At 39.0% G+C, this 25,106-nt stretch overlaps 1 protein-coding gene across 1 annotated transcript in view; it reads left to right on the top strand.

The window, feature by feature from the left end:
- Positions 1–25,106, top strand: part of USH2A (usherin) — a gene marked incomplete at both ends in the record, with an annotated part of 554,530 nt that overhangs the window by 247,651 nt on the left and 281,773 nt on the right. Inside the window, 2 exons of the mRNA XM_081039194.1 lie at positions 6,854–6,967; positions 8,922–9,083. Of these exons, the coding sequence (XP_080895320.1) occupies positions 6,854–6,967; positions 8,922–9,083 (276 nt within the window). The remainder of the gene's footprint in view (positions 1–6,853; positions 6,968–8,921; positions 9,084–25,106) is intronic.

Genomic DNA, 25,106 nt, shown 5'->3' with positions numbered 1-25,106 from the left:
ATGAAAATTGACTTCTGTTTTATAAATATTAGAGATCCTTATTTTCACTTCAAATATTACCAAAAACCCAAAATGAATTCTATCTTCCTAGGCTACTAAGACTCAGAGGAGAAGCATCTGGGTGTGTTTCCAGATCTTGGTTAGACCATTAAATTTTCATCCATATTTAACAAATGTCATTATTCAGTTTCATGGGGTCACTGTGTCAAAATGTCTGTGTTAGAACTTTAATTTATTTTCCGAGGTTCCTTTAAGTGGGCAGAAAGCATGGCCCAGTGGATTGATTTACTCTCTTTAATCCATCCATTGCATCGGTTTGCAGCTCAAAACGTAAAAATTAGGGTTTAGCAGCTTGGCAGCAGAATTCTGAGCCAGGAAAGCCTCCTTCTCTTCTGCTTTCCTTCGTCTCCTGGCTGATTTCCCTTTAAAAAGCGGGTTCTTCCATTCTGTCTCCAGGTAGCAGCTCTGCCTGTGTGGTATCCCTTACCAGATGGCCCTCTCAATAAATGCCTTGCTCGTGCCCACCCTCACTTTCTTGATCCAAATGTGAAATGCCAGCAAATAAATAAGAGCATTGTACTCTGAGGAGTTCTCCTGAGGTGGAGGAAAGCCCTGGGGAGAGGAAGCTAGAAACAGCTTTTCTGTTTACTGTGACTGCTCCTAATTACTGGCCAGTAGGTAGAAGACACTGTTTAGATGATATCAAATGTAAAGGGGGTGAGAGAGAGAGAGCGCGAGCACGCGTGCGCACGCGAGCGAGCAAGCACATTCTCCCTATTATTCCAAATGCCTTTGATGGCATGAAAATACTCTTGGGTTGTAAGAGTCCATTTGAAATATTGAGCATGATCTTTGCGAGGCTACCATAGACTTTGGACCGGGGTGGATTGTTGTGTGCACGTTTCAGCACCAGACTAAAAGTGCAGCGGAAATGAGTTGGTAATGAGAGCAGAGCCGCCAGTTCTTTAATTGAATTAAAAGCTGGGTGACATCAATGCAGACACCTGTCCAATTACAGACAGGCCAAGGTGTTTACCATCGCTGTACCAGCGATTCGGAGATGACAGAAATATTTCCGCCCACAGATTAGCATAATGAAGGAGAACAGATTACAGTGGATACGGGCCAAACACCCAGGTTGGCAGCTGGGGGTGGGGTGGGGGAGGAAGGTGGAGTCTGGGCAAGTACAGAAATAGAAACAGAGTCTCTTCTTCTTCTTCAAGTGTGCTGGGCTTTTTAAAAGATGCCACTTTGCCTTGTGTCTCAGGCTCGGTGTCCAGGCAGAGCATTTATACTTGTCTGCATTTAGTCTGAGGAGTTCATTATAAAATTCCAATGTCAAAGCCGGCGCTTCTGTTGCTTTCCTGCTTCTCAGTGCGTAAAGCTGTATTAGACGCACAAAAGCTTGCCCAGAGGGTGTCAGCTCTACAATTTTCTCTCAGGTAGTCGAACTGCCTTCCATGATGAATATTTCTCTTCATCTCCTTTGAAACTTGAGGTGAGAGCAAAGGGAAGAGAAGGTTGGAAATCATCTTATCGGTCAAAAGAAACACTGCCTGTTTCCTGGCTGGCAAATTGGACAGGGTAGGGTGGGCGTGGGGTTGTCTTACAGTGAGGGGGACAGCTGAGTGGAACTAAGGCAATGGAAAGTCTTCACTTGTTGGTCAAACATCAAGTAAGTGTCCACTTTTGGGGAATGACCGTAATAGCTGCTGGAAACTAGGACAAGAAGTAAGAGGACATGCGCTGTGCATTCAAGGAGTTGCCCCAGATCATTGTGAGGGAGTAAACATGACCAGGTTTTCCAGGGGAGGCTGTTCCCTCTGCGAGGTGGAAATCCTCCGAAAACACATGGTTGGGAGCCTTGGGCTCTTAAACTCCCACCTGCACCTGTGTGTGCTTCCTTCCCTGAAATCAAGTCCCTAGCCTTGCTCTTTCAAGCTGGGCTTCCTGTTCCCACCAAGGCCTACAATTCAAAAGGATCATGCTGGCTTTCCTTCAAATTCCCTTGGCGTGGCATGCCAGAATTCCTCCATGTTAAGCATTAATGCAAAATGCATTATCGCTTAGCCCTGAGAGTTCTGGACGTGCTGGTGCCAATGATTTGAATCCGGACACCGGTGCCGCTGCACTTCATGGGCTACTAACACTTTTAAGACATCAATAATGCTTCCTTTATGCTTATCGAATGTTGTTTTCAGCTCGCCCTTTTCCATTATCAAAAGGGACTGCCAGGTTTCCTGACATGGTTGGGACCATTTTCTGGTTTCACAGAGTTCTGTGACTGAAAGGGGATTTGAGAGGTCATCTGTCCTGCCTGCATGTAGGGACAGCCTGAAATCTGAAGGAAAAAAATGTCTGTACTCTCTCTCAAAGAAGAGCTTTATATTCAAGCCTCTCTTCCAAGTGTTCACTGTCAGGACTTCTTTATTTTAAATACCCCGTGTGTTATCAATGGAGACTACCCCACTTCCTCTTAGTGGGTTTTCTGTTACACAGTTTATGCCACGTTTTTCTGTCTAGGATTCTGTTATAAATATGTCACACTCTACGTGTATACCAGTATTTTTTAGTATCACATTAAAATACACTTTCAACGATTACCTTTTTTTCTCTTTGTCTTTAAGTATAGCTCTCCTGTCATCTTGGACTGGGAAGTTGGGTCTTACAAATGCCCTGGTCACTTGCCATATATGCAGACCTTCTGCTTTATGTGTTCATTTCTACATTACTGTTATCATGAGAGTCGTTCGAGCTCTAATATTTCCTTAGATTAGAAACCTTATGGAGATCAGTTGTACTCCAAGCACCCTTCCCAGAGGTATATAGAAGAAACATCGATAAATACTCTTTGATGATGGTGTGTGATCATAGTAGTTCTCTCTTTTCTTTTTTTCCATGGAGAGTATATGATGTAAATATGACTCTGACACTTAAAGCAAGCAAGGCCATTAGGCCAGTCACTCAGTGATCTCCAGGCATATTTCCAAAAAGAGCTGCCTTACTGAGTGTTACAAAGAATATTCGTGTATGCTTTCTTTGATCATAGCAGGACCTTTTATAAGCATCAGCTTTAATCCATCCTGGTGAACTCTCCATACTGAGAAACGAGATCAACCACATGTCCCAGGCAATAGGATAACTTTTTCCTTTTTCTGATATGGGGAAGACCATCAAGTTGACTAGCTCCTCCTGCTCCTACCCAACTCTTAACGGTAACCTGACAAGAAAGAAAATGATCAGTCATTACACTATAACTCTGACTGACATAGACAACACTAGTCTGTATTTAGGGGAAATTATTCCATCGGTTGAATGAGCTCTGTCTCTGAGACACAACGCTATGAGCAAGGTCCCCACTGGAAATATGAAAATATGCCACCTCAGCCTTAGAACATGTAGCCCATTTTTTTTGAAATGATGGTTTACAAACCACCCAAAAGTTTCCACCTTGAATACAAAGTTGGCAAGTCCAAAACATCAGCTTCCTTTTTCTTCTTTTCTGTTTTCTATTTTGAAGCTCTCATTTCTCAGTGTTTATTATTGTTTCACCTGCCGTGAAATGGGCAATGTGAGCACTTTGATAAATGGCCTGAAGGATGATCTAGTTTCTCTCCAGCCTCTTTCTTTAAGACTCTCAGGATTTTTTTTTTCTTTTCTGTGAAATACAATTTGGTAAACTTCTCTACCAAAGCACAGAGCAGAAGAAAGCAAGTTTGATGAGAGGAGTATTGCCTGTTATTTAAGGTCCCTAAGGTTTAAGGGGAAACAAATTACTAAAGGGATTTCATGATACATATATGCACACAAAATAACTCCTTTAGTGATGGCAGGAAAGGTTAAATAACATGCCGAAGACCATTTAGTGAATGGGAACTCGGTACCTGTGTGGTATGGCCCTTCTTACCGTCTACGTTAATACTTATCTCGCCAGGTGGGCATAACAGTCCCATATATTTCCTCTGTGACCTAGGAGAAGATCAGAATGCCTCAGGACAAGGGCAGTTTTCAAAATCACAAAATACTGGAACTGCTTATGTAATGTTTCTCAGTGCTGCTATGACTTGCATGCAGGATGTATCTTCACACTAAACATTTCAGAGCGCCAGCCTGTATGCACCGCAGTGACCCTTTGGACACTGTACCCCTGTGCTCCAGCTGTGTCCTGCCCATCTGTGAGAGGCAGTGCTTCTCACGTGTGCCACAGGGTTAGTGATGAAAAAAGACAACTGATCTCATATGCCAGCACTTTTTTCTTGCTCGCCGTAAGATAGCGTTTCATTCTCTCTGGGCTGACTTATTTTCTGTTAGGATGGCATTATACCCATTCAGACATGCAAGTTGTCATGTTCAAACTCCTGCCGTAGATTTGTACTTGGAAAGAGGAAAGATATGACCAATGTCAAAGATTTTCAAAGAGTATAATGTCTAGAATCTATCTTACAATGATACCTTCTATGTGAGCCTGAAAACTTAGGATTATGATGGAGGTGATAATAAATGGAAAGATGATGTTTACAACGTACTCGTAATTTAGGGAGTCAGGTCGGGATGGTGGCATGTTGAGAGTGAAATGCTAGTGGGGCGGCCACGTGGGATCTGTGACATGGAGGGCGAAATGTAGAACCAAAGTTTCGGGGAGAGATGTAAAGTGCAGATGTACTGAGACATGAGTCATGATAAGTTAACAAAGAGGAAGAGGCCTGGAGACCCAGCTGTATAAAATAAAAGCTATTCAAAGCACTGTGAAAGGACAATAAGGAGGTCAGGTCAAGGAAAGGAAGGAGCCCTCAGTAGTACAGGAGAACAAGTTGGGAAAATTCAGCACAGAAGAAGTGGAGGTAGGCAAAGTCTGGTAAGCAGAGGAGAATAAAGCTTGATGAGGAGTTACCTGATCTGTTATTTAAGGGATCACGAGTGATCTTTAAAAGATAAAAATCAGTGTTTAGTCACACAGTGCTGACTGAAACTGGGTGGCAGGAGTGACATCACCTGGATTGGCATGCCCGTGCTAAAACTCTCTGTGTTAACTGGTGATTTTTCTAAACGCATTTCATCTGGATGGTAACACTTTGAGGTAAAGACTATATATCCCCCATCTCACAGATAAGGGCTGTGAAGCCTCTCTTTCAAGATAGGCACCATCGTTATCCGTTTACAGATGAGGAAACTTAGTTACAGGTCTGAACAACTTATCCAGTCCTGTACCACACATCAATAGCTGCTTTGGCATTTGGTCCCAGGCATCCTGGCCCCGTCATCTGTGCTCTACACTCTCCATGATGAGAACATGTGTGTGATGATGGAAGCTTTATTTTAAGATGTTCAGAGGAAGGAGAAATACCTTCTTCAAAGAAAGTGAGCTCTGAATGTGGGTCAGAGTCTGGGAGATGTAAGAGGGAATGACAGTCACAGTGGCAAGAATCAGGGAAAGCAAAGGGGATTTTGAAATCAGAGACAGCTGAACTTGGCATGAGATGGTCACACATGCATGTGCATTACTTCTTTGGCCCATTGCCTTCTTGGGCCATGAGCTAAGACCATGGTGCCAGGTACAGCAGAGAGGGTCCGGTAGCCCAGAAGGAGGCTGGGGGAGCTGCCAGAATGCAGATTTCCCAGCAGTGCTGGGGACAGAGGGCAGATGGGAGGTGCCAAAGCACACAAAAGCTGTGGTCTTTCCTTTATCCTGACGCTGCTTTTTTTAATTTTTAAATTTCGGAGGAGGGAGAATCGGGAAACATGGATGTCAGAATCTGTGTATGAATGATGCAAGCTGTCACCAGTATTGGCATATTTAAACAATGACACACACTCTAGGCTATTGAAGGTTTACTCAATAAAGAAATACCGTGAGTGGGGCCATCTTTATATAAGACTGATGACGATCAATGTGGTTAGGATTAAAGATGACTACGTAAAACTTCTGCAATGAAAAACATTGGTGAGCAAGTACACAAATTATATTTTTGATACCTCTTTAATTCACTGGATTAACTAAAGAACTTCTGCCAGTAAACAAAATGTGTTATTGTTTCTACAGGTACTTTCAATTGCTGCACAAATCTTATATATTCACCGCCCAGCCAGGTTAATTCAACACTTCTATATGCAACATTTCTGTTGAGGACAGCTGTCTCAATTAAATAAACTAATAATTTTGCAAGTCGAAGTACAAAAGCATAATTATCTAATTTGCTAATTGTTCAAGTATGTTGATTTGCATATTTGTTAGCTGCAACCTAAGCAAATAGTTTGTATGTGTATCCTACCGTTCAAATAATGAAGCCACTCTTGGGAGTAGCATTTCCTAAAGTGTGTTAATGGATGCCGCGTAAAAAGGACTCTAGTTAAATAAGATCGAAAAATGCAAGGTAAAGGAAATTAAAGAGTTCTGTTTCTGCAGGAGGTCCAGGATTCTGGAATGGGATAATATGCATCTTAATTATCAGATACAGTACACTCTACTTCCCGAACTATATGTGCCCTCCACCCACCCCCCAATTTATAGGGGAAACATCTCAGGGCACTAATATGTAGAAGCATGCATTTGGGAAAATGCTGTTTAGAGCTGTCTTAACAATAAGTTGTTCTCACTCTATTTTCTCACTAGTTACTCCTTTCTGCAATCAACACGGAGGAAAAATTAAAGAGGCACATTCTGTTTTCTGTCTTTCTCTCTGTGTCTGTCTGTCTGTCTGTCTGTCTGTCTGTCTGTCTCTCTCTCTCTCTCTCTCTCTCTCTCTCTCTCACACACACACACACACACACACACACACACACACACTCCAATAATGATTTTTATAGCAGCTTACAGTAAACATGCAAAACCTCTTTTTCCCCTCTTTTATTCTAGGCATATTGACAGGCTTGCTACCCTTCAAAAACTATTCCGTAACCCTAACTGCTTGCACTTTGGCTGGCTGTACTGAGAGCTCACATGCATTGAACATCTCTACTCCACAAGAAGGTAAAGTAATTTCAAAGGTCTTGACTTCCACATTTCAGTCATGAATAATAAAATAGGAGAAGAGCTAAATGCTGCAAGGCCATTTGCTGGGAAACCCCAACCTAATTCGATGACAAAGTGCATTGCTAGGCCATAATTGCTCCATTTTTTGGGGGGGTGCGAAAATGAATCAAACTCCATACCCTTTAATGACATGCATCTTTAATAGCTGTAATGCAGATTAATGGGCTTTTTAATTGCTGTTACATTGTTCATGCAAGAGCCTTGTCATTAATATGAAGCATCTGAAAGATTAATGAAAGCTTCCTCATTTTACTAGGGCTCAGAAGTAAATCTAGAGACAGTCTGACTAAAAAGAATTGATTGTATGGCTCAGTATGAAATTGAGCATCAAACGGTTGATTTCCATGGTCTCTTTTAACTGCTAAACACCAGCACAGCCAACAATTATTTCAGTGTGATGGAACCTCCAAATGCCGATTGAGGCATTGTTAATCCCGGCTCGGTTCCTTCCGACTGAAGTTTCACTTTTGTTGTACTTAGAACTTACACACTGTTGGTATAAGTTAATGTTTCAGAAAGCATATGGTAGGAAGGCAGCGAGAAAGAGAAAACGTTTTAGCACTCCGAAGCGAATGCTGTGCTCAAGGATCACTTCAAGAAATAACAGCTCTCCAAACATTTGAAGCACTGCTACTTCCTGTTTCTCTCTCCTGTATGAGAGGAATTGCACATTGCTTTTACCGTCTAATTGTAAAGTCATTTAGGAGATTTAAAAGCTTGATCTTTAGGGAACAGGAGTCAGTTTCTTCTCTGTTTCTCAGTATCCGCCCACCCCTCTTCCTCACTCTTCTTCTCCCCCCTCCCTCTTTTCGATCCTTTGCCATGTACCACTTGCACAGAAGATATGTCAGAGAAAGACAATAGCTCCTATGATACCAAGACAGAAGAAAGGAGTTTGTGCAGAATCCTTTTTGTCACCCTTTAGTTTTTGTGCTTTGCACCTGACCTAACCAGACCTCCATCACCTGGACGACACCGTCCGTGACCCACAGACAGCATTTTGTCAGTGTCTTCTCTGTCTATTCTACCGAGAAGAGGAGTTCCCCAACGTGGCACTGCTTCTGCTGAGGGCACGTGATCGTCACCCTTCACAAGTACTTCCCCCAGCTTCTGTATGGGACAGATCGTCCTCTACGTCCTGTTATTCTCTCTACAGTCACTATGTCATCTGTGCGGCTGTGGTCTGGTCCCCTTCCAACCTCCCCCCAGCTGTGCCCAGACACATTACACATTCCACCTCGTCCAGTTCACCGTTTCCTTTCCATGACTTAAGGAATTCCCAAGTTCTAATTTTTCCTTAAATGTATTGCTGATTTACCAAACAGGAGGTATGTTTAGGGTCAATCTCTAAACGGTTTTAGTTCCTATGACTCCGATTATTGACCATTACAGAAAATGAACAGACCCCTCTAAACAAAACAAAACAAAACAAAACAAAAAACCATGCAATGTAGGCTGTACTTTGTAGCTATTTTTAGAGTTACATATAGGTATTTCGTATCTATTATGAACCATTCTCACCAACACTGCCCACCTTAGATCAAAAACTCCTCAATGGTAGGGACTCTGTCTGTTTAATTTACTCGGCACAGCCCCCCAAGTAGAGATTATGGACTAATGAGACCTTTCACGAAGTAACTCAAGCAACAGTCAAGAGAAGTAGTGTAAATATTTCCCATCCATCACTGATGTAAATTCTCATAAATTCAGGACGGTTATTTAATACTGTTCCTAAAGCAATTACTGACAGGCTGCCCACAGATCAGGAACATTTCCATACATGGGATTTCAGATTTATTCCATGATTTATTGGTTTGGGTTTGAAAAGTTTGAATTAGAAAAGTAAACTAAAATTAGAGTCTATAAATCGTTTATTTCTTTTCCCCCACAGCTCCACAAGAGGTTCAGCCACCAGTTGCCAAATCCCTTCCCAATTCTTTGTTACTTTCCTGGAATCCACCCAAAAAAGCAAATGGTATCATAACTCAGTATTCTTTATATATGGATGGGGTGCTCATCTATTCAGGCAGTGGTGAGAACTACACAGTCACAGGTAAGACTTCTTTACGTATCAATTACTAGAGTCCATATTAGAATATATATATAATATATGTGTGCATGACACATGTAATTATAAACTAGAATATATATATGTGTGTGTGTGTGGGGGGGGGTGTATAAACACACACACACACACACACACACACATATATATAATTCAGATAAATATGATCTGTAATTCTCTGAGAATGTAGTTTTAAAAGTTGGGTTACTCATTTTTGTGTCCACTAAAATTCCATGATTTTTTACAGTTAGGGTTGCACTTCTGGTGAAGCCCAAGCTGAAAAAATGGAGAAAGAGCTCATGTGGCCCCCCTCCTCTTTCGCCCCAGGCTGTCTCCCTGCGCGTTCCCTGCTGTGGATCCCATGCAGATCTTTTTACTAAGACGCCTTTGCTCAGGTGCAGAGGGCCTCAGAAATATGTCAACACACAGAGGGAACCTTATGGTCCTTCTGATTCCACCTGATCACAGGAGCAAAGCTGGGACCCCATGTGGCCCTCCGCCCCCTTGAGTCAGTGACATTATTTTGAACAAACTCCACTGTCACACGTGCTAATACTTGACAGTCTGTGAGAATGTGGCATAATCAGAAAACTCAGAAGTTTGACTCCCCGTCATCTGAATTTTAGACCATTTGAGAAGAAACATAGTATACATGCCTAGTCATGTGATAAAGTACAGTGATACTTAAGGAAAATTAATTTGTTGAAAACTTTGCAAACCAAGAGACTTCCACTGTGTATGTTTTGTGTTGGAATCGTGTTTATGTTTGTATAGTAATTATAGTGGTTATATATTTTACGGTATTTTATACACCATGTGTGACTACCAGGTGAGACATCATTAATCGAATATTGATTGATGAAAAAACTGGGGGCTAGAGATATTAAATTCTCCATGAAAGGTCACAATAAGTTAGAGTCAGAGGCAGGATTAATTATTTATGTATTCACCCCTCCACATTAATGCCGCGTGCTGAAGTTGGAACAGGGAATCAGCCAGACCTTGCCCCTCCCCTCTTTCTTGGTGCTCATGATTTCATGGGGACAGATACTGATGAAGGTAGGAGGTGTTTGTGGACAGGGCTGCGACATTCATCCATTTGCAATCTCAGGGTTGATATTTTCTGTTTCCCGTGTACTCTGAGAACCTTCAAAGGCTGAGAAATATTGCTTTTATATTTTATTCATTATGGTCCGATAGACTTCTGTAATGCTAATTCTATGATATTATCATCATCCCCATTTGTAAAATGGGGAAATTGAGGCATAAAAGGTTAATTTCCTCAAGGTGAAATAGCCTGTGAATGGCAGACTTTGATAACAACTCCAACATTCTCGCTACAAGGACGAGAATGTGGTCTTCAGCAAATCACTTAGCTTCTTTGAAACTTAGTTTCTGAATCTGTAAAATGGGAATAACTGTGATTTTCAACATTTTTAAGAGACCTAATTCTTATAAATAAAACACCTAGTGTGTTCTTAGCATCACTTAGTAAAAGTAATAGTAATTATTATTTTCTGTAGAATGCAGAGTTCATATGAGAGACTAAAAGATTAATCATGCCCTAACAATATCTGAAGACATTATTTCAACTAAAAAGTTATAGATCCCAGAAATTATCTGAGAAGAAATGAAAACATGGCATGGACTGAACTTTACACATGTATTAAATAATTATGCACAAACCATTTCTGTAGGGCTGACATGTATCACTATGCATAATGGAATACTATGGCCCAGCATAGAGAGTTCCTCTGAGAAGCCCTCTCTGACTCCCCAGGTCTGAGTTAGGTATGCCCCCCTCATCCCCCATAGGCTTATCAGATGTCTTTATACCTTCCTGTTTTGTTTTGTGTTGTCTTCAATAAGGCTGCTTGTTTACTTGTCGATTCTCCCTGCTAAACCCTAAGTGTCCCAAGGACACAGCCATGTGTGTCTTATTCATGACTGCAGCTCCAGGCCCTGTCACAGAGTGGGTGTAGAATAAACAGTGATGGAGAAATGAATGAATGAAGTCAGATGGCTGCTGGGAACAAAGAAATAAGCTGGTGAAGGGGAGCTGGTGGAGGGTAGGTGTAGGGGGGGAAAGAAAAAGCAATGCAGAAAAGAGAAAGAAAAGGGTAGCAACTAGAGAAAAAGAGACTAAGATCGTTCTATATGTAGATCCGAGTTCTAACCAGAAGTGATGTGGCTGATGGCAGAGCGCAGTGTGTGCCTTGAATATTTCCAGAATATGCAGACTGTCTTATGAGGTGACATTGTGCACAGACAGAAAAAGGGCAGTGTGGAGAGGAGAGGAGTTCAGAATTCACCCTGACTTCCCATACTACAACACATACAAAATGGTACCAAGTCTGTATTTTGTTTCATCGAATCATCAATGGGCCCATGTGACTGTAACATCTGCAATGAAAGACTGTAGGTAGTATATCCATGGTGGATTAGTACAATAGGTGCCCCAAATATAATGTACCGAATGTTCACAGATACCTTCTCTAGATGCAGTGGTAATAGGTTCTGCAGTGGTTTTCATTCTTTGGTAGATTTTTGCAAATTACGTCTCCTATATCACTCAACCTTTTTCTCTGTAGCCCTTTTGACTTCTCACAAGCATTTCTGTTTCTTGTTGCTCTCATCCACGAATGGCTAAAGACACAGTACACGTTGGAACTGCAACCGATAGGTCACTCAGGAGAGGAACTCAGCCAAAAACATTACGATGGGCTTTAGAGTTGTCCATGATTGTTCTAATATTATAGTTAGTAAAACTGACTAAAAGAAGTCAAAAAAGAAGTCAAAAAATTCTAGACAGTAACTGCAAATACAATTTCAATCTGGTTCTGTTTGGCACCAAACTCCATGCTCTTAATCTTTACACATTCTTCTTATTGAACACATACAATTTAATTTTTCCTCACAACTCTGAAAGGGAGACAGGAGGCTGATTACAGACCACAGAGCACCTGTATTAATCTTCCAGCAATGCCATAAGAGAGGACCACAGACAGGATGGCTTAAACAACAGAAATGCATTTCTCACAGTTCTGGAGACAAGAAGTCCAAGTTCAAGGTGTTGGCAGCTTGGCTTTCTCCTGAGGCCTCTCTCCTCGGCTTGCAGACAGCCGCCTTCTCGCTGTGTCCTCACATGGTCTTGCCTCTATGCACAAGGCCTGTTGTCTCTTTTTCTTCTTATAAGGACACCAGTCCTATTGGATTCGAGCCCTTTGTGACCTCATTTAACTTACTCATCTCCTTAAAAGCCATTCCTCCAAATACAGTCACATTGGAGCTTAAAGCTTCATTCCACATGTAAATTTGGGGGAACGCCATTTAGTCTGTAACAGTACCTAAAGTGAGTATTGTTGTTTTTCTTAAACTCTTGGCGTTGGCTGAATGCCAACTTTTCCAGAGATTCTCAGATGCCATGAGAATTGAATAAGATGGTTTTTAATATCCATTTCAACTCTAAGATTTTATACCTGAGATATGTATGAAATTCCTTTCATTTATGTCTTCAAAGTTTACCTGGCCTCTAGGAAGACGACAGAATAGGAAAGGGGATCTGTTTGTTTGAATTCAGCCAGGAGAAAACTAATGCAGGAACTGCTGTAGCCACTGAGACAGGCCATAGCTGCCACAGACAATTCACATCCGTGCCACATTTCATTGTAATGAAAGCGCTTTCCATGTCATGAACATACACTAATGCATTTGATCACTCGAACACCTCAAAAGTTTCTAATTTATCTCTATTTTAAATATATTGTGATAAATATTATTGTGCATAAATCTTTGTTTGCTAGATTCCTTAAAGGGGGACAGCTATTCAGGGGTAGTGAAATTTTACCAAATATTTGATACACTTTTTTTGCATTATTTCCCAGAAAAGTTCATCAGCAATGAATGCTATTTTCTTAAATATTTGATACTTTTACAAGTGAAAATTTTTATTTGCATACTTAATCTTCTGCAAGATTATTAGCCAATTGTATTTTACTCTGATTTATCTGATCACAGTCTTGATGAGCAAAAATTTAATGAGGTGAGGAATAATTCTGAAACTTGTTCAAAAGCTACATTTCATATCCTGTTTTTTCCTGGTTACGATCATTTTCACCATTTAACATTCCTTACCTTCTATACTATCAAAAACTTTGATGATGAGTTGTCTTAACGTACCCTCCTAAATGTTCAAAATGTCAATGTATTTTTTTTTCTTACCTCTACTCCATTTATCTGTAGCTTCCTTTTCAGTCTCTGCATAGAACCAACATTCTTCCATTATGTGTAGCAGATGGATCTTGCTTCTATGGTGGATATAGTAGGTAAAAGTAAATGCACTTCAATTCAGGAGCGACTTAGTATCTAGGTGGTTTGAATGTTTTTCTTCTTTCTCTTAAATATGAAGCACTAAAAGTCAAAGGCATTGCTGCACCTTGAGTTAGTACAAAATATATTTAAAAATGCATTCAGTTCAAATTTTTTGCCTTGCATAGGCCACCAGCTAGTAGTATGGTGGGTCAGTTGTGACACTGAAAAATGAATCCAGTTAGAGAGCTCCCGAAGGCTGTTGATGTTTGCTATAATAAATAGCACACACTTTAAGTCAAACTTTTTCATTCTGTATTCAAAGGTAATGGATTTTTCGTAACCATAGTAACCTTGGTGTATTTCTGGATAAATACATGAGGTATATACATTCTAGTTTTATTTTTGAATATAAACTACCACATTATGTATTACTAATAATATGAAAAATAGGATGTAGGTTAGTATAATGACAGCTTAAACTAGTATGCATTTTTCTTCTGCAAAAAATAAATATTTATCAAAAGTATAGGTTCAATTAATTTTTCCCCCAGTTTGGTGGTATTCTGGTGGTGCCATTTATCTTTTTTTGCAAGATCTCCATTAATCTCTTATTTCTGTCCCATAACAGATTTTTAAGAATTTCAAAGTAAAAACAATTGTGCCTTAAAGCCTATGATTAAAAACATTATCGAAAGATTGAAGGACCTATATTGATATCACCAGCAGAGCTATTGTGGGCCAACTAAGATGTGCGTCTACAGAATGTTCATAAATAGGTAGAAGAAAGAAACCTTTTGTCTGTTCAACATACTGGGATTGTTTTAAAGTTCAGGCTAGATAGCATTCTGATAGATGATGACTATCCAATCTGTAGCCAACCAGATCATTCTCATTTAAATGAGCACCCTACCAGAAAGTGGCAATCTTTAAGAAGTTTGTGAGATGTTTCAAAGAAGCTTACAGAGTTTTTAGAAACAAGGATAACAAGATAGGGGCAATTGGGAAAGTCCACTATGGGAGGTTTATGTGAGTTGTGCTAACTAGTAAAGAAACAGTGGTGATCCTTCAGGACAGTTCTTTTTTAACTGCATAAATGGTCCTTGATTAACCCAACCTAAGACATCACCTCTTACAACTACTAGAACTCCTAAAATGAGAAAAGCCAGTAGGGAATCTATTTAAAAAGAGTCATGCAAATCTGACACCAAACCATAACACATGTATATTTTCAAGTGTGTCACGTAATCTGTAGTAGTCTTATGATGGAATAAGTGGCTGATTTCAGCACCATGGAGAGCACCATCCTTCTGCTGTTCTCTCAGGACCTGGGATTCTGTCTCTAAAACTGAGACTGTAGGACTTAGATAATGGAAGTGTGAGAAGTGTGTGTGTGTGTGTGTGTGTGTGTGTGTGTGTGTGTGTGTGTGTGTGAGAGAGAGAGAGAGGGGGGGCACGCACAGATGAATTTTTGGTAAAGTAGGATAGGCAATAAATATTTATATCTTTAAACAACTCAAAGTGCTACAACCTGTTTTTGTCTTATTTGCCAAGGTCAAACAGAATCACATATAAAGAGCAAAATAGAAATGTTCATCTTGATCCTTCCAAACACTTAAGTCTTACAATGAGAAATGTATTGTAAAAGAAACTGTTAGCTTATGGCACAATAAAACAAACAAACAAATAACCCCCCACAAAACAACAACAACAATAAAACATTTAAAGGTTAGGAACTTCTAACCAACCATCATAAGGAACATTATCAACACTCTACAAATGTGAGCTGTATTGTGCATATATTCATTCATGCTAATGGTTTGTACAAAATCCTTCCTTTCTTAGCAAAATAAAACTTCACTTTAAGCTTGATATTTTCTATAATTTTGCCTTTCCGAATACCACAATGCAGTGCATCTGAATCACTTTTCTTACATAAAGTAAAATTACTGAGAGGAATACTGTTAATGTGCCAGTATTCTCATCTGAAAGGCTGCTTATTAACAAGATAGAATACGTGAGGATTTTCAGGTAAGGCAGTGATCTCATCGATGAGTCATTGTGTTTCCCTATTATGAACTAAGTCATACTGAGCTCTTTTCATGTCATTGAGATCAAGCATTACGTTATACAAAGTCTAGGAAACCTTAAGAATACAAAGGGGCAAAGCCCAAGCTGTGAAAAGAAGCTAGAGCCTTCAGAGGCCAAGTTACCACGCTACTAACTTGTGACCAGACTCCAGAACAGTGGCTCAGGATTCAGCTCCATATCAGAGCCTTGGCTTTGTGAACAGTGTCTGCAGTGTTCTGAACAGCCATGGTGAATCTTCATAAACGGAACACGTGCATGGAACCAGCACCCAAATCAAGGTGTTTATCAGCACACCCATGTGTGCTCTGAAGTCATGTCTTGACTTAGGTGACTGCTTCCCTGACTGTTGACAGCACAGATTCATTTTGCTTTTCTTGTACTTAACATAAATGGAATCAAATAGCATGTTCTCTTTCACCACTGACTTCTTTTGGGGAATGGAGGAGGGGCGGGAGAGGGAATCAGTAGACCAGTCATTGTATTCCTAAACCTGTGTCCTGAACCCTGTGACTTCCAGGCAGTTGCTATGACAGGGTCTGTTTTATGTTCCCATCTTCAAGAAAGCCATTGGGATAGTTGTAAAGTGAAACATCACCTCTTTATTCAAGTCCAAATCTCTAAGTCCAAAAATGTAATTATAGAAAGGCTTCATCTATGAAATTAGAACGTAACACATGAAATCACCTGTACATCAGTAAAAACAAAAAATTTCTAAGTGTCCATTAATGGAATAATGTAGAGCCATATAGCTTATGATGCTATTGAAGAATATTTAATGATGTGGAAAGATGGTAAAAACAAGTAGTTTAGCAGACAACATGTGTGTACTTTAGTAAAATATACGTGTGTATTCATGTGTGCATATACATGAATGGGTTTCTATACATACATGGATATACAAAAGTCTCAACAGTGACTGTCTCCCTGTAATGTCATTCTAGCGTTTCACTCTCTTTTCTGTAAGGAGGTCTTTTTGCTTTTCAAATTATCTATAGTTTGGATATGAGTAAGCAGAATTTCTATAGTAATTTCTCAATTTTGTATCGATGGTCAAATTGGTACAAAGCATGGATATTTTAGGAATCTGATTGCATTTACCTTTTAATACTTATCTTTTTAGTTCTGTCTAGTTTTTACCTTGATTTTAATCAGGTTGGCCACCTTCCTCCTTTCCCTTTATCCACGATGAAGTATGGTCTTCTCCATACCTGCAGCACTATGTACTGCCATCAAAAGAATACACATATTTGTGGTGTAACTCAATTCCCACATCATCCTTTGATTCATACAATCTTTTATATTATTTTCTTACAAAATTGTCACTTGAATTTGTTCTTTCAATATTGACTTTTTCAAAGGGGATAAATCTTGATTTGAAACAAGAATGTAAGTGAATTGAGTACAGTTATCATGTCACTATTTATTGTCATAATCTCTGTAGTATGCACCCTAGGAATAAGGACCTAATCGGCATCTAAGAAACGCTTACTGAATTGAGTTGAAATGAATTGAATTAAATTGAAGAGACACCAAAAATCAATTAATATTGTAAAGTAAGTGACAACAAATACCGATGCATAATTCAGAAGTCATTGATATGCTGAATGTAGTGAACCATATTAATGAGGTAGGGTGTTCCTGCAGCGTAGAATTTTTTATTTAATTATTCAATATGTAGCAGTTTTGTTGTTGTTAAATTACTTGTATTAGCTTGCTAGGACTGCCGTTAACCACGGGTCCCAAACTGGGCGGGTTAAACAACAGAAATGTATTGTCTCCCAGCTTAGGGGCTAGAAGTCCTAGAGTAGAGTGTCAGCAGGTTGCTTTCTTCTGAGGCCTCTGAGGGAGAAGGTGTTCCATGCCTCTCCCATAGGTGCCGGTGGTTTGCTGGCCATCTTCTTTGTCCCTTGACTTGCAGGCGCATTGTCCCCATATCTGCCTTCCTCTTTACCTAGGGCTCACTTTGTGTGCTGCCCATTCCAAATTTCCCCTTTTTCTAAGAACACATGGCATGTTGGATTAACTCTCACCTTAATGACTTCATCTTAACTAATGGCAACTGCAAGGCCTCATTTCCAAATAAGGTCACATTCTGAGGTCCTGAGGGCTAGGGTTTCAACACAGGAGTTTTGTGGGGACACAATTTAATCTATCCCTCTTGATGCTTTGATTATTAACCTTCTACAACTTCCCTCAAGTGCCTAAACATGTTAGAGAAGATAAGGAATCTATTCAAAATCAGGTAAAATTGGAGACATTCTGTGGCAATAATAACAATTATTTAGAAAACCGCTTCTATCTGGAATGGTTCCTTCATTCAGAAAGTGTGATTGGGTGTCGACAGTGTGGGCACTCAGTACTTTTCTCAGTGCTGTAGACCCCATGGGAAACCAAAGGTGCGACAGGCCAGCCCACCTGGAGCTCATGTGCCAATGGCAGATGGTTAGAGAAGGCCTCTTGTTACATTTCTTCTATCTTCCTGAAACAGATGAATGATTTCCCCAGTTCTTTATATGACTGGACCATTCTCCTCCTGGAGTGCTCAAATCCTGTAAAACCTTCTCTGTGTTAAGTACGATCACCCCAGGTAATGTAAGCACACACAGGTTTCTCGTGGTAGACATGTGCTTTATTTCTTAGCAACCCTGTGCAGGTGAAGATTTCCTTTCTGTAGACAGTCACTCAGGGACGCAGGCTCTGCCATGGTTAGTGCATGGATCCTAAGGTTGCTCCAGAGTTACCTCCATTGCACTAGACAGGTAAGGAAGGAACATGGAGGATAATAAGTTTGAGCCGTTTGTGGGCTGAGTCTAGGAGTGACATACATCACCTCTTCCCGCATTTAGCTTTCTATAACTCAGTCTCGTGGCTGCACCTAACTGTCAGGGATTCCGTAGGCTGACTAAAACAATCCCCATTTACTAGCTCATGATTCTATAAATCAGAAGTTCGGGTGGGCTTGGCTGGCTGCCTAATTAGGGTCTCACAAAGCCACAATCAAGGAATTGGGCAGTTGAGGGTCTCCTTGAGAGGTTGTGGGAAAGAATTTGCTTCCAGCCTCATTCTGGTTGCTGGCAGACTTTAATTCCTTGTAGTGAGAGGACTAGAATCCCTATTTTCTTGCTGGCTGTCGGCCAGGGGCTGCTTTCCACTTCTAGAAGGCAGTCTCAAGTCTTTGCGTGTGGCTCCCTCCATCTCAGTAATGCACAACGTCTCCCACATCAAATCCCCTTTGTGCTTTGAATCTCTCTGACTACTACCATCTGCAGAAGCTGCTTTGAAAGTGTTCATAATTAGATTGGGCACATGCCAGGATCATCTCTATTTTCCACGCAAGTAAGGGTGAACAATCATGGGAGTGTTATCTCATCATCTTCACAGGTTCCACCCACACTCAAAAGGGAGGAATTTGTACAAGGGTCAGAGTTATCGGGAGTCATTCTCAGAAGGCTACCTACCATGAAATACGACATTACTCCAAAACGGTCACCGCTGAACTCACACAGCGATTCTCTCCATTCAGGAGGTTTGGAGGCAGATTCACCCAGCTGTGACTTTGCTAAGCTTTGGTTTCCTGGTACAATGGAAATAACAGTGTCTATTTCAGAGACTTCGTGTGGAAATGAAATGTGATAATGCACGTGAAAATGGTTAGCGTCGTGCCCACAACTCTTTGTGAAGATAGTACATGATCTACAAACGCCCACTTTCAGTTGTGGAAATGATATCATGATTGTTATATCATGATAAAGATTCTTAATGAAAAAAATCTCCTTCAAACATGTCTCTGAACTACATATTCCATTTAATTCAAACCATATTTGTTTAGCCGCTACTATGTATAAGTTACCACGTCAGAGGTTGGGAGTTGCATAGATAATTAAGATACTTCCATCTTTCCTCAGATCATTCCCACTTTGATCGCTTAGGTAGAAATAGATACAACTGAATATACTGCTGTCCAGTTTATAGTAATTTCTGTAACTAAAAATTACAGGTGTGAGGATGAAGAGGTAATCAATATGGAAGTGAAAGTGCCACAGAGGAAATGGACTTTTGCAGGCTTTGGAGTTTCAGAAGTGTGGAACCAGGCAGGCCTAAGGAGCAGGGTGGGGTAGCCAGTGGCACAGAGCCATAAACGCGCTCTCATGAAGATGAAATAGCACAAGTTCATGCAGTATTACTGAGCACCTGGGGAAGTGGTCAAGAGAAGTGAGAGGCAAGGCGGGAGTCAAATTATCACAGGTTCTAGAGGCACCTCCAGACGTTTGAACTTTGTTCTGAGGCAGTGGAGACCACGGAAGGAGTTTTAGAATTGGCGTAGCATGAACTAATCAGTGTTTTCCGAAACAAATACTTGAAATACGACATTACTCCAAAACGGTCACCGCTGAACTCACACAGCGATTCTCTCCATTCAGGAGGTGAAAGGACACGTAGGTTAGAACTTTAAATGCAAGAAACTGTTAAGTTGGTGTAAAAGTAATAGTGGTTTAAAAGGGGAAAAATAATTGCAAACACCACAATTACTTTTGCACCCACCTAATAATTGGGCTCAACAATACCGATGGCAAAGGGATGGGGAAAAGATGAGAGAAAAGCATGATTTTTATTTGCTAACAACTCCATGGTGTTCTACTTCTGTGCATTAGAGTGTAAAATAAAATCTTATTTTAAATACTTTTAAATGATGTTGAAATATTTTCTGACGACACAGTCTGCTGAAGGTTAGCCCTTGGTACAGATTTCCACTAACCTTGTTGCAGACCCTAAGCCTAAACCTATATTTTTGTGGGACCCCAATCATGGAGTAAAGCCTAGTGACATCATTATAAAACCACATCTAGGTAAGCTTTGTCTTTCTATCCAACTGAGAAAATTCAGCAAACTCTAGGAGAATACCACTATCAACAGGTCTTGCATTCTCAGATTACTAGGCTGTACTTTCTCGAAAAATAAAGGCAGAGAGGGATTAAAACCTCTAAAGTTGTAAATTATGTAATGGAGTACCCTGTATACAGACATCAGATATATTCAGGGAATTTAGTTGTATTACACAGATTAGGTTGGTACTGAGGTAATTGTGGTTTTTGCAATTCTTTTTAGCCTTTTAAACCACAATCACCTTGGCACCAACCTAATATAAGAAAAATAAACAGGTAGAGATAAAATTCAAAGTACTCTTTCCTCATCTTACTCTTGTCAATATTTTTCATTGTTTTTAGTGAGTCTGTATGAATCTGAATCCTTCATTTCTCTAAATTTCCATGACATTAAAATTTCCATGACATTTTTTAAAATTTCCATGACATTTTTTAGAAATGATTTTCAAAATAGTACCTCTGTATCATAGATAAATAAAACTAATAATTTTTTTAAAAAAAGTAATGCCCAGGAAAGCTTAGCTTACTTCTTTTAGTAAAGGCTTGACTCAGAGATGAATCTTGAAATATATATATATATATTTTTTTAACTTCATTCACCTAAGTTCTTGCTGGGGTCTCAAAAGCCTTTGACAATCGATTTGATTTGATCCATGGCAAAAGTATGAATGGTTCAGAGGCAGTGGTAATTATTCATTCTTGGTTTTACAAAGTAAATGCATTCATCAATCCTGAGTCTTTCAGGTGCAAGAGATAGAAATCCTAACATCTTCATTTCTCTCTAGAATGTGATCCATGCTTTGTTGTAACGTGGGGGCTTTCCCCATGGACTAGACAACATGCTCAGCAGCAGGTTGAAAACTACCAAGGAAAGATGCTTATTGGTTCATTTTCAATCGTATGTACAACTTTGGTTGTACTCCAAAGAGGCAGGGTCAGGTACTAGAAGAAGAGGTAGGAAGAAGAAGGCAGCCCCTGAGAAAATCATTATGAGCTGAAGTATAACCCAATGGAGCTCACTTGTTAAATTTATAAATATTAGAATCTTACTGCCAATATAGCCTCAACCTTATATGTACATGTAGGTATGAATGCCACTTAGGAACACATATGACCTTGGAAGTCATCCAACTCTGTTCCTCCTTTTGAGAATTTCCCTGAAATTTTATCTATTTTCTTAAAACTGAATCTATGTTATTGATTTAATTTTTCCCACTTTTGAAACCCTCAGTTCTGTCAGTGCATGGCTTCCCTTCCAGAATAAGATGTGAGTTTTTAGAATATTTCTCTACTATTTTTGTGTTGAGGGAGGACCTTTCACTTCTTGGCCTTAATATGTCCTCTCATAGCCCTTCGAGTACTATCAGCAGTGCATTATTACACCTAGGGTGTCCGTTTGTAGCTAAGGTCAATCCTCATCCATTTGTGTTTGTTCTACATATATATTTGAAAATGTCACCTACTCCTTTCTGAGCACTAAGAGAATTGCTGGAGATAGAGTGGTGAACTTCATGAAACCTGTAAGTTCTAAGTTATGTAAATTATCTTTGCTTTAAGTCAGCTAGTTTAAATCTGGTGGTTATCTAGCATGAATAAATATAACCAAAAAACAGTAATAAATACAATCCCAAGCATGTTGTAGATCTTTACATTTTATTGTGTTTGACATTGTTCAAAAAGTTACTGATATTTCTGGCCACACACACCCACATACATTATAATATAATGATAATATAATGTAATATATACAATATAGTAAAGTATCATATGGTATAGCATGTTGTAATATAATGCCTTACTAATATCAATAGAAGACTAGGTAAATGAGTTATAGATAATAACTAATATTACTACGCTGGAATAATATGTGGACACTGGAATATTATGTGGTCATTTAATAGAACAAGCAGATCTTTGCCAATAAGGTAACATCTTCACAGTACATGTGAAGTACGAGTGAAGAAAAGTATATACTATATTCTACTAACATTTTATATTTGTTTATGTATTTCTCTGGAGGTGCACGTAAATTTGTAGTGATTGCTAAACTGGAAGGGAGCTGGATAATTGGGAAATAAGGGTAAAGGGAGACTTAATTTTCATGTAAGCACATTAGTGACTTTTAGATGTTGTACTATTTATTCATATTAATGTATTTCCCATTCAAAATTAAGTACAATTTAAAAATAAAATTATTACAAAGTGGTAAATTGTAAACTAAAGAAAATTTGAGAAAAAATGTAAAGAAAAATCACCCACAGTTTCACCCACCAGAAAAAAAAATCGCTATTTATATTTTGGTTTATGCATTTGCTATCTTCTGATCTTTTTCTGGTAATGCACAGATATGCCCACATAATTTGAGTCAGCCTGCTTTACAGTCTTTACAACTTTATTATAGTGATCCTTTTACCAAGTTGCCAAATTATTTTCTAAATCATGCTTTAAATATCTGCACAATATTTAAAATACTTCACAATATATTTAAGCAAATCGTTTCAATATTTGGATTTTTTCTAATTTTTCTGTATTATAAACAAAACTGCAATTTTAACACCCTGTTATGTAACATTTTGTGTGTGTGTATGTGTGTGTGTGTGTGTCTGTGTGCATTTCTTATTCCTTAAAATTGATTCCCCAAATATTTTTGTGCTGTTTGAAGTAATATATTCTTCCTATTTTGTAAATATTTTTAACACACATTAACACCATACCTCTATTTGCACCGAACCTATATTATAGTTCTTTTCCTATTTTTGTCATTTTTTTGTTTACTTTGTTTATAATGGCTTTTAATTAAGTAAATTTTGCTTCAACTTTTAGTCAAATCTGTCTACAATACTTTCCTTCATAGTTTTTACTTTAGATAGAAAAAAAAACTTATATTTTCCTCACCCCCAAGAACAAATACATATTTCCTGATGTTTTTCTTGGTAATTTATACTTTCAAAATATTTTCACATGTACCAACTCCCATGGGCCTTTAAATTATCCAATGATGTATAAAGGTTAAACAGTTTTATTCACATTTGATAGATGAGGAAATAGAGATTCTGAAAACTTAATTGATTTGCCTGGAATCATAAAGCTAGTTAATTGTATAGCTAACGCCAGAATTTTGGTACTTGGATGGTTTTCTGACTCCCAAATCACAAATCTCGACTAGATGAGTTTAAAGTAAAAGAATGATGGGGAATTCCATTACATAGGTGTAATATATCAGTGGTGTCAAAATATTAATACAACATTTATCTCTTCATCACATTGTCTATGTATTCTTAAAGACAACACGTCAATTAAAATGTCTTATTCAAATGTTAGCTTTCGTTTTTTTTAAATTTAAAACAAGCCTGCTGATTTTAAATGGGAACTGTCTAATATTGTGCACTCATGAATTGAGGAGATAAAGTAGAAAGCTGTAGGTCTGCAGAGTGTGGTATTGACCGCAGAGGAGCCATTTCTTTGAAGTCAGTAATGAGAAGTGTGCCCTGCAAACTGGGATTTTTATGACTTCCTGCTTCGTGACTTCATATCTTCCTTGTTTCAGTTAACTAGGGACATGAAAAAATAATATGTTCTTTTCATCCACGCACACAAATGGTAGTTTGCTAGAGCTGCCATGAAAATAACAGGGTGGCTTAAATAACAAGAACTTATTTTCTCACAGTTCTGGAGGCTAGAAGTCCAAGATCAAGGTGTCAGCAAGTTTGGTTTCTCCTGAGGCCCCACTCCTTGGCTTGCAGATGGCCGCCTTCTGGCTACGTCCTCACATGTCTTCCCTCTCTGAAAGTACATCCCTGGTGTCTTTGTGTGTCCAACTTTCCTCTTATAAGGACACTGGCTTTTGTCCTTATTAGGACAAAGTGGATTAGGGCCCACACTAAAAGACTTCATTTTAACTTTTTTTTTTTTTTTTGGTCTATTCAGATGAGATTTACTTTAATTTTTTTTCAATTACAGTTGACATACAATATTAGTTTTAGGTGTACACCATCGTGATTAGATATTTATATAACTTACAAAGTGATTACCCAGATAAATAGTACCAACCTGACACCAGACATAGTTATTACAATATTATTGATTATATTCCAAAATCGCTAATTGAAAAAGACATTTGCACCCATGTTTTCATTGCAGTGTTATGTACAATAGCCAAGATACAGAAGCATCTTAAGTGCCCATCAATAAATGAATGAATAAAGAAGTGGTACTGTATACAATGGAACATTACTCAGCCATAAAAAAGGACGACATCTTGCCATTTGCAAGGAAAATGGACCTAGAGGGTATTATGTTGAATGAAATAAGACCGAGAAAGACAAATACCACATGATTTCACTTGTATGTGGAATCTGAAAAAACAAAATGAATGAACAAACAAAACAGAAACAAACTCGTAAGGAGAAGAGTTTGATGATTGCCAGATGGCAGAGGGAGTTAGGGGTTTGGTGAAGGGGGTAAGGGATTAACAGGTTCAAATTGTTAGTTTCAAAATAGTCATGGGCTTCATTTTAACCTAATGACCGATGTAGAAACCCTATCTCTAAATATAGTCACATTCTGAGTTACTGGGGATTACTTGGGGGTTAGTTGTTCAACATACTAATTTTGTAGGGATACACCTGAGCCCGTAACAGTACGTATTGTTTGCAATGATTATACACAACTGTGCACTAAGGTAGTGAAAATTAAATATATGTGCATTTGTTTGTTTCTTTTAGTAGAT

This window comes from Rhinolophus hipposideros, assembly GCF_964194185.1.
Source record: "Rhinolophus hipposideros genome assembly, chromosome: 26".
Taxonomy (NCBI): Eukaryota; Metazoa; Chordata; class Mammalia; order Chiroptera; family Rhinolophidae; genus Rhinolophus; species Rhinolophus hipposideros.
This window is presented reverse-complemented; position numbering and strand designations above follow the sequence as displayed.